Source organism: Acanthisitta chloris, unplaced genomic scaffold, assembly GCF_000695815.1.
Source record: "Acanthisitta chloris isolate BGI_N310 unplaced genomic scaffold, ASM69581v1 scaffold11935, whole genome shotgun sequence".
Classification (NCBI taxonomy): domain Eukaryota; kingdom Metazoa; phylum Chordata; class Aves; order Passeriformes; family Acanthisittidae; genus Acanthisitta; species Acanthisitta chloris.
The window spans coordinates 53,797-63,281 of NW_008673186.1; the positions used below are offsets into that span (position 1 = coordinate 53,797).

General features: G+C 40.5%; 1 protein-coding gene across 1 annotated transcript in view; it reads right to left on the reverse strand.

Moving 5' to 3' along the window:
- Window positions 1-8,613, reverse strand: part of OTC (ornithine carbamoyltransferase) — a 22,884-nt gene extending 14,271 nt beyond the window's left edge. Inside the window, exons 1-3 of the mRNA XM_009074838.1 lie at window positions 8,484-8,613; window positions 7,813-7,894; window positions 855-942 (exon numbers count right to left, since the gene is read on the reverse strand). Of these exons, the coding sequence (XP_009073086.1) occupies window positions 855-942; window positions 7,813-7,894; window positions 8,484-8,603 (290 nt within the window). The 5' untranslated portion in view covers window positions 8,604-8,613. The remainder of the gene's footprint in view (window positions 1-854; window positions 943-7,812; window positions 7,895-8,483) is intronic.
- Window positions 8,614-9,485: the final 872 nt, after the last annotated feature.

A 9,485-nucleotide genomic window follows, 5' to 3' on the forward strand; every position in this document is an offset into this window, starting at 1 on the left:
CCACCCTGCATCCATTTGGGACTGGGCATGATTAAGATCTTCCAATGATGCCAGTGAGAGAACAAAGTCATACCCCAGCTCCCACAGCAGTCCTGACAGCGGGTACAGCTGTGGAGGAGAGCAAATGAAATCAGAAACTGGCTGCAAAGCACTGATCAAGTTTAGTGCCACTCGACTAGGGGGATCAGAATGACTTTCAGTGCCACTGCATCCATTTGGGACTGGGCATGATTAAGATCTTCCAATGATGCCAGTGAGAGAACAAAGTCATACCCCAGCTCCCACAGCAGTCCTGACAGCGGGTACAGCTGTGGAGGAGAGCAAATGAAATCAGAAACTGGCTGCAAAGCACTGATCAAGTTTAGTGCCACTCGACTAGGGGGATCAGAATGACTTTCAGTGCCAGCCAGTCACTGCAGGTAGGCTAGTGTAGCAGGCTGAGGTCCACCAGCAGCCGACCTAACTAGGATAAATAATGTCTTTGCTTTATGATTTTGCTCCTTGAGCAACAAAACCAGAAGGTTCTGGTCTTGATTGAATATATATATGTTCTCATGAGTGATCTTTTACTCCTGAGGTTCATAAAATGTTTTCATTTGTAAATATAATCCCAGTTAACACTCCATATGCCAAAATACTTCTCTTTGAGAGAAATCTTCGAGAGCTGGAGTGGATGGAATAATGGTGGTCTGAACTACAGATTCTGTGAGCTGATCTGTAAATATTTAAGAAATTTGGACTACCTTCTGACATTTTCCAGAAAGAAAATATTAGCTTCTAAAATTCTGTAAGACAGGTTTCAGTCCAATCCATTACCAAACACATAGTGATCAATCAAGTGACATTTTACCAACCTTGCTGTATCTGTGAGACTCTCATTAGTGCCCAGGTGTATGTCTTGTGTTGTAAGGAAGGAAGAATGCCCTCCAAGGAGAGCAAATCCTACAGTGAGAACAAACAAAACAAAAGAGAAATTAAACACCAGCACCTCTTATTTACAGTGAAGATTCAAAATCTTCTTCATGTGAAATACATTTATAGCAATAAAAGTAAAACTCAGCAGGACATCCAAATGTTTCAGACACTTAAAGTCTGACACACCAGATACGACTAAATGTACTTTGGAATAAAACCACTGAAATGTGATGCCTTGCTGAAATCCTCAGGCATGAGTCCTGATCTGTGATCATAGGAACAGTCATTCAAGCTCCAAGGCTACACATTGCTGAAAGCAGCACTGTGGCTCCCTGCTAAGAACCAGGTAATTCATTCATCATGCTGCATTTCTACTTCATGGGACTTAGCATCCTCCAAGGGCCATCCGAGTCACTAGGTGTAATTCCACATCCTTGCACATGTCTAGACTATCTTTCATGTACAGTCACTCAGACAGAAAACCCTAAGAGTCCTCATACACTGTAACTAGCTTGAATTTGGTCACAAATGACCAAGTGCCTTAAAAATGAAAATGTGACAGTGAGGAAAGGAAAGATCTCAGACATGGCCAGCGTCCCTCTGCCATGCAATGGCTTGGAATTTTCAAGGTGATTCAAGGAACAGGATGGATTAGGTCTGAAGAATACAATCCATCCCTGAATAGGAAATAATGAAAAGACCTGAGCATCATTTAAGAGTATAGAACAGTTAGGGGAACTTCAAACGTGTCTGGACAATGTTTTGCATAAAGGCAAATTAATTGCTAAAGGCAACTCTCAGGTTCTCTCTCTCCTGCCTTAGTTTTGTTGCACCACCACTAGAAAACTATCAGAAGTAAACAACTGACACAGACAGGGAGGAAAATCACTTCTTTTCACCAACATTTGAGTCTTTCTGCCTTTGCCTGATTTAAGTCTAAAGTCTCTTTCTACTGAGCCTCAGGATAAAGTCCATGGTGGCCACATACTGGGAGGATGGGGCCTGTGGGGGCTGTGTTTTGAACTGCAATAGATGGTTTAGCATAAGCCTAGCACAGGACACAGTCCTACAGCTGGGGACGTACAAAGTGTAGGATTTGAACTCGGCTGTGGGTAGCCCTGTAAGGCACTTTGTGCTGGGAAAGATTTTTCCACATAAGAACTCCCTTCCAGAGCAGAAATTGTCAGGGAGATCTTGCCCTGTCATTAATATTCATAAGGGAGGAAATTTCCAGAGAACCTTAGTGTGGACAAACCAACCTTGCTGAGACAAGACTGTGGGGGAGTGAACCTTTTATTGTCACAAAAATCTAGAAAGAAGCCCATCTTCTTTGTATTGTCAGGAAGAGAAAGGCTGCACACAGCTCAGAAGAGCAAAGACCCCTTCTCTACTGAACTATCATGTCTCGGAGGTGCTGACAAATTTTGTGCTGTTAAAAGAAAAAAAGAGGAAGGAAAAACTGAGGAAAGAAAAATAAAGTAGAAGAAAAAATGGTTAAATGGTGCTCGGGCTGGTTGTAGCCGTTAGATGGCACTGCAGCCAACTTCAGCACTGCAGCTTCAGCATGAGGGTTGCGCAGACCTGCCAAAAACTGATCTCACTCTGCAAAAAATCATGAAATCAGGATAAAACACTGAAACTTTTCACAGGTAAAACTAGCCAGGTACAGGCAGCAGGCCTGGGCCCTACAGCTGGGCTCCTTATACAGAGCAACCTCTTTAACTTCCATCCCAGCAGGGTTGAGGTCAGGTCTTCCACTTCACATCTCATCAGTTCAGCATCTCTAGAGTTTAAAACGCAATAGGCAATAGATAAAAATAGTACTGGCAAATCATTGTCTTTTAACTGCCTCAATTTCCTTAAAATCCAGATTAAAAATAATGATGATCCAGATCCCACCTGAAAGGCAAATTTCTGCTCTGTCCAGCCAACGCATACTCATTTTGTTGAATGGCCCCATTTCTAACTTTCCCACTGTCATCATTAAGGATTGCTCCAAATCTCAACAAGATTGCAGTCAGACACAGGAAACTTTTAAGAATGAAGCATCATTTATTCTACTATCACTTTTTGTTGTTAGAAAAGGATTATCTATACATTTGTTGGTTTCTTTTACCTTCCCTCTGCAGCTCAGACACAAACACTGTATTTATGGGAATGTGTATGCAAACTGCTGCCTAGACATTACAGCAATAGGCTGAAGAAAGGTGTTTTTTTTATGAAATGTCATTTGCAGTAACTTTTCCTCCCCAACTTCTTGTGTATTTTTTTTGAGTCATATACAGTTATGTCAGTGATTTATCCCAAGTTCCACACAACAGAACAGCTCTGCAATTTAGGCTTCTAAATGCATACACTTTGGTAGATGATTCACAGTCCATGCAGGCTCCCATGAACGTGTTCTGTTTTCTATAAATGGTGTCCAGGTAGAAAAATATGAATTTGGCCATTTATTCAGAGTTGCCAGACGTCAGGCAGCCCAGTCAGACCTGCCACCTGGAGTCTGTGTACCTAGCAGAGTCCTAATGTTTTAGGCTTTCTGCTCATGAACTGGCCATCTGTGCAGGGCCTGGGAACATATTTCCATCCAAAACTTTCCATCTGGAAATACGGGAGCTTTGTGCTCTAGCTTTGTATATAGTTGCAGAGGCAGAATCTTTGCTTGAGATTCTTTCATGCAGACTACTAGTAGGAAGAGAAAGGATGATGACTTTTGAAGATATGCAGGCACCAATTCAGCAAATAAGCACTCACTGGAGTGTTGTGTTAAACTGAGAGATCTAATCCCCTTTGTTATCTTCAACAAACTCCTAAATGTTCATACTGCAGATCCAGAATAGATTATTATCTCATGTCCACACATCTCACTACTGTTAGTTTTCAAAACAGAAGGTTTTATGCCTCATGCTCTTGCACATTATTGGCCCCACTTATGCAAACTCTTTCATGCAGGAGAAGACTGCTGGTGGTTGTACAGACATTCCAGACTGTCCCTGCTACATGGGTTAAGTGGGCCAAAATGAATCCTCTACTTCACATGTTGGATAGACTGTTGTGGGGCTGCCCCACTGTCACCAGGAGACATACAGAGCCATCTTCTCAAACTCCAAGAAAGGATCCTTTTTTATATTTCAAGACCTATGGATTTACATTTATTCATTTCCTCATTGCCTGCCAGGACTTACAGAACAGGAAGTATTTTTCAGTTCAGACTGATAACAAGTAACTCCTCTAGGCAGCAATTACAGAATATTCCTAAAGTAGAAACCTAAAAACTGATAAGCAGTTTTTTGAGGTTTTTTAAAGCTACCTCTCTAAGTGGAGAGCAAGCTAAAACACTGTGCTTGGCACCTCTGTAACGTGGCTAAGCTAATACTTAGCTACTTCCAACAGAAAAAAGGCCCTGTATTCCTGCCATGTAATACCATCCCCACTACACTAGTACCTATGAAATGATGCTATTATTTCTGTGACTGTATGTAGTAGTCTTCAGGCATGGACATCATGTTCCTCTCACCCCACTGTATAAGACAAGTGAGTTGAAAGTAATTCCACTAAAGCCAGTGGCAGTGAACCTCTGCAAAGCTGTTAACACCTTGTATATTCCAGTGCACAACATGAGAAGGTACACTGAGCTTTCCTGCCTGTATTGTTTCCTTTCCATTTCTACCCTGTGACATATTGTCTGCATTCAGCATCTGTGAAATGTTGGATTTATTTATGACTTATTCACCAAAGCATAACTTCAGCTGTATATTTTAAGAGCAAAAGTGACAATCAGAATATTTTACACCAAAGCTGTAACAAAAACAGGGCATTCACCTTTATGCCATGCCTTAGGATGTTTATTTTACAAGTAATATATGACCATGTGGAATACCTTTGTTTTCAAAAAGTACACAAGATTTTATGCAGAATGGGTATGGGATTCTGACTGTGAGCAGATGGCATTTTCCAGTATAATAGCAGAGATGTCACATTTTCCAATATAATAGCCAATGAGAGCAATAAATCTAGGTGGCTCCACAAAACTGGCCTTACTTTGCCACTACTCTATGGAAGTTACTCGGAGTTCTGCATTAAACTTACAACATCACTACTACTCTTAGGAACGATAAAAAATTATGGTTTTCAGAAATGCATGTTAGGACAAGATTATATTTGTTCAAGAGAGTAAAGAGGCAATGAATTATACCCCAGAGTGCTGTACATTATTCACTACAGTCACAGTGTCATCAGAATAAAAAAAGTTCAGAGGCACAGGATGTTGGAAAACCTCAAATGTAACTGTTCTCTTACAATGCATAATAAATTAGTGTTTTGATAGTCTTTGATCGATCTTGATGACTGGGAGAAATGCTCAAAGACTAGAGGAAAGCAAATGTCACCCCTAAGCTACAGAAGGGCAAGAAGGGAGACCCAGAAAATACAGGTCAGCCAGCCTCACCTCAATCTGTGGGGAAGTGTTGGAGCAGCTAATCCTGGACAGCATTTCTAGGGCTGCATTAGACAAAGTACTGCCAGCAGGTGGAGAGGAGTAATCCTTCCTTGTTATTCAGCACTGGTGAGGCCAAACCTGGAGTGTGCAGCTTTGTGCTCCTCAGGATGAGAAACATGGACATGTTGAAGAGAATCAATAGGTCCATGTTAGCAAAGAGTCATGAAGGTGACTAAAGTACTGGAGCATATTTCATATGAGGAAAGGCCAAGAGAGCTGGGACTGCACAGCCTAGAGAAGTAAAGGCTCAGAGGGAATATTATTATATATATAAATACCTGCATGGAATTTGCAAAAAATTTGCAATTTTCAGTAGCTCAGTGGGCACAAAATGAAACATGGGAAGATCCCTCTGAACATCAGAAAACTGTTTTTTACTCAGAGGTTGATTGAGCACTGACATAGGTTGCCCCAGAAGGTTATGGAATCTTCATCCTTGGAGCTATTCAGAAAACTTCTGGACATGGTGCTGGATGATTGGGTCCAGATGCTGCTGCTTCAGCTGAGGGTTGGACCAGATGACCTCCAGAGGTCACTTCAACCTCAACAATTCTGTGATTCTGTTGATGTATTTTTCAATAATGGTGTTCTTTATAGGCATAGGGACAGCAGGACAAGACTTAATATGTGGCAACAGTTTCCTAGACACTGCACAGAGATTTTGTAATTAGTGCTTTCCCAATCTCTACTCCTTCATAACGAAACCCACTGAGTTTGATTTAGCTGTGGCAAAGTTTGTTTAAATTAGCCTCATCACCAGAACCTTGTCCCACAAGTGACCTCCTTCAAGATACTGAAGGTGCAGCTTGTGGGAAATGCTATTTGAGATGACTCAGGAATTCTAAAAATAAACACTCCAATCCACTTCAGTGTCCACTGTCACTGGACAAAATTGGTCTTAAATGAGCTCACTTAGCTAAAAGGAATACATGTGGCCCCACATTTGAGTTAGAAATTCCAAGGGAGAAGTAGTTTATGTTAAAAAAGCAGCTGAAATGTAAAGGCTTTTCATGGACAGAACAAAACTTGAGTCTGCCTTTGAAACAAAGTCTTAGGCTTAAGGGACTTAAGACCAATTAACTGAAGGTGTGAAGGCAATGCACAGAAGTTAAACTGCATTAAACTCCCTTGTGGAAGCTCTCACTCAGAAATAAATTTGGTTTATTTCACTGGAGCTTAATCCCTCTTGGATGAATTTATGTGCATTAATGCCCATCCTTAAGTTAATTCATTTGAACTTCCCTGAGCTTCCCCTTCCATAAGCCTTCAAAACCCAAGGACTAAGTAGTACTTCTGAGTACAGAAGCATGAAGGATAAACAGATTGATAGAATTCATTACCTGTCCATGTACCGGTATGGCTGGCAACTAGAAACTGGACTAAAAACTCAGGAATTAAAAGATGGGTGGTCTTCACAGAGAGGGAATGCACATTCATAAGACCTGATTATCTGGAGGAAACAGAAAGCAATAAGTCTACTGAAAGAACAGGAGCAGCAGGTAAATGGCTGTGCCAGAGGATACACAGGCAAATTCAGAAATGCTTGCAGTTAACATAACTGCTTCTTCCTTCCACATTTTTTACCTTCTCCCTTACACCTTGTAAAGAAATGTGAATACTCAACAAGTTTCCTGTCCCTTCACTAGGGAGAACTCAGTCTAAGGGATGTTGGGACAACTTAAGTGTGAGATGGGCAAGCTTCTACCTCGGTGCATCACCAATTCACAGCTATTCCTTGCTAAAGTGTAAGCACATGAATTATTTATTTCAGTGGTCCCATTGACTTCAGAACAACTGCCATGCAAACAAGGATATCACACGTATGTTTCAGTGTTTTTAGGACTGTATCCTAAAAGAATAATGTTCCAGTGCCTGATCTTATTAGGCTAATACCCTGGAGTCAAGTCATCTTTCCCTGTAGATAATCATGTTGAGTTTTTTCCCCATGATTTATATTAAGGCATTACTGTGATTCCCAGCCTAAACACATACTTTGGAATGTGACAAGGGTAATGCATAATACATTAGAAAAATATTTATTAGAGCTTGCACAGAATTAAATTTGCAATGCTTACTAAAATAGGTGCTAGGAAATGTGCATCTTGCCAGTACAATTGGGGCTTACACCAGAAATGCTTGCTTCTACCTGTTACTTTATTTCTGATCTGTCATGATTTGGAATGGTTTTGTGAGATTTCACTGACCAAAGCAATGGTCTCGTGACATTAATATGCAAGATGAAACACAATTTGCTACCATCCTTTTCCCATTTTTGCTTTCAAACTTTAGGTTTCTCCTCGGCAGAAATTGCTAAATACAAAATTATACAGTGTTTTTCAGTTCATACTCACCATGTACAGTTTCACACAAAACCTGGCTGTGCCATTGCTCAGACCTACCTGTTTCTGCAGATAATCTTGTTCTTGTGCTTCTCTTTTCAAAAATCATGGCCAAAGATTTTCCTTGCATCAAAGGCAAATACTGAAACATGAAAATTGAAGGCATTTCAATTTTATAGTCATTATGCACTTTAAAGTATGTAATAATTCTTTCACATTTTGATTCAGCATTGGAACAGTTACACAGGTGTTTTTTTAACCATAGCTTTGTTCTCCTGACCTTCAATAGATTTGTTAGCAGTGGAAAGGGTAAAGGGAAAGAAGTAGTTCTAGGGGCAAAGACAACTGCATTTTGGCACTGAATTTGAGCTAGCATTAAGGAGAACTCAGATACTAATTTGATTCCATGCAGGGAAGTGTCTTCCATTTCCTACATTTAGTGCTGCATGTACCCCATGTGTCGATGGATGGGGTTAGCTGACAATAGGGAGTTAGCTGCACAAAGCTGTTTAACCTTTCCACTTACACAGTCCTCTGAAGTATTTAAAGAATATCTACCTCTGAGCACTTTACAGGAAGGGTCTTTGATTTGTAGCACATGATTTACAGTATTTAAGAGCTCGGGAGATGTTGTTTAGGACAAGAAAGCTGAATGACTCATTCCCAATACCCTACAGAGCAATATTTATTTTAACATTCGAACGACCTAAATGACAGCTAAAGCATTTTACTTCTCCTTTGTGCTTTATCCTCTGCTTCAAATCTGAGGCCATCCACAGCAAATACTTCAGCTCATCTGCAGTGTAGTTCTCTAGAGTAAGGAGGTCCCGACCTTTCAGGTGAACATTCATTTGAGCTGGTGGCCCATACCTGTGTCAAAAGAGCAAAAAATGATACTTTTTTTTCATTCAATGCTAAATTGCACTCATAGAAAAGACATAGGTGATCTCATGTGCTGTTTGACAGGCTACAAGCAGAAAGTTGGGCTAGAGATCTGCTCCTGACCCTTATGCTCCCATGGCGATTTTGTATTATTGCTATGACCTTCAAGAAATGTGTTCTCTTCCCTGTTGTCCATATCCTCTGAAAGAGAGGCAGAAGTGGACAGGTAAATTCCAGAGAAGGAGCATGAGACAACATACAAAAGTTAAAATGTAACAGACAGAATTGCAAGGTCAAGCAGTTGACTTCTTCCTTTCTGAGCAGGGACAGTGCAACTTTGGACTAGTAGCACAGACTGTTAGGTTATCCTGCAGTATCAATCACAGTGTGCTTAGGCAGCAATGCTCACAGACAGTGGTGATAGCTTCTTCCAGCTTTATGATCTAACATTAAAAGAATCCTAAAAGTAATAAACTTTATGTGGGGAACTTAATTGGATTACTTCCTTGGAAAACCAGCTCTACTGCAGCTGCTTTCCAAAATTGTTTTTCTACCATCTCTGCTAGCTAGTGAAAGTTCCCACCAATTGCCAGCAGTGAAAATCCAAAATTCATAAAAAAATTATCACCAGGCTTCAGGACCACTTTAAAAATGTAGCAAATAAATCACAGAACTTGGAAAACATTTTGTTTTCATCTGATGCAATGTAGAAATGATAAATAAAAACAACTTATCGCATATTAGGATTCCTGTGAATGCGAAATTCCTGTTTATTGTTTTCTAGCACTAATCGCTTGTTACATAACCTGCTAATGCTGTTCTTATCGATGCTGACCTAAAAACATAGGAAG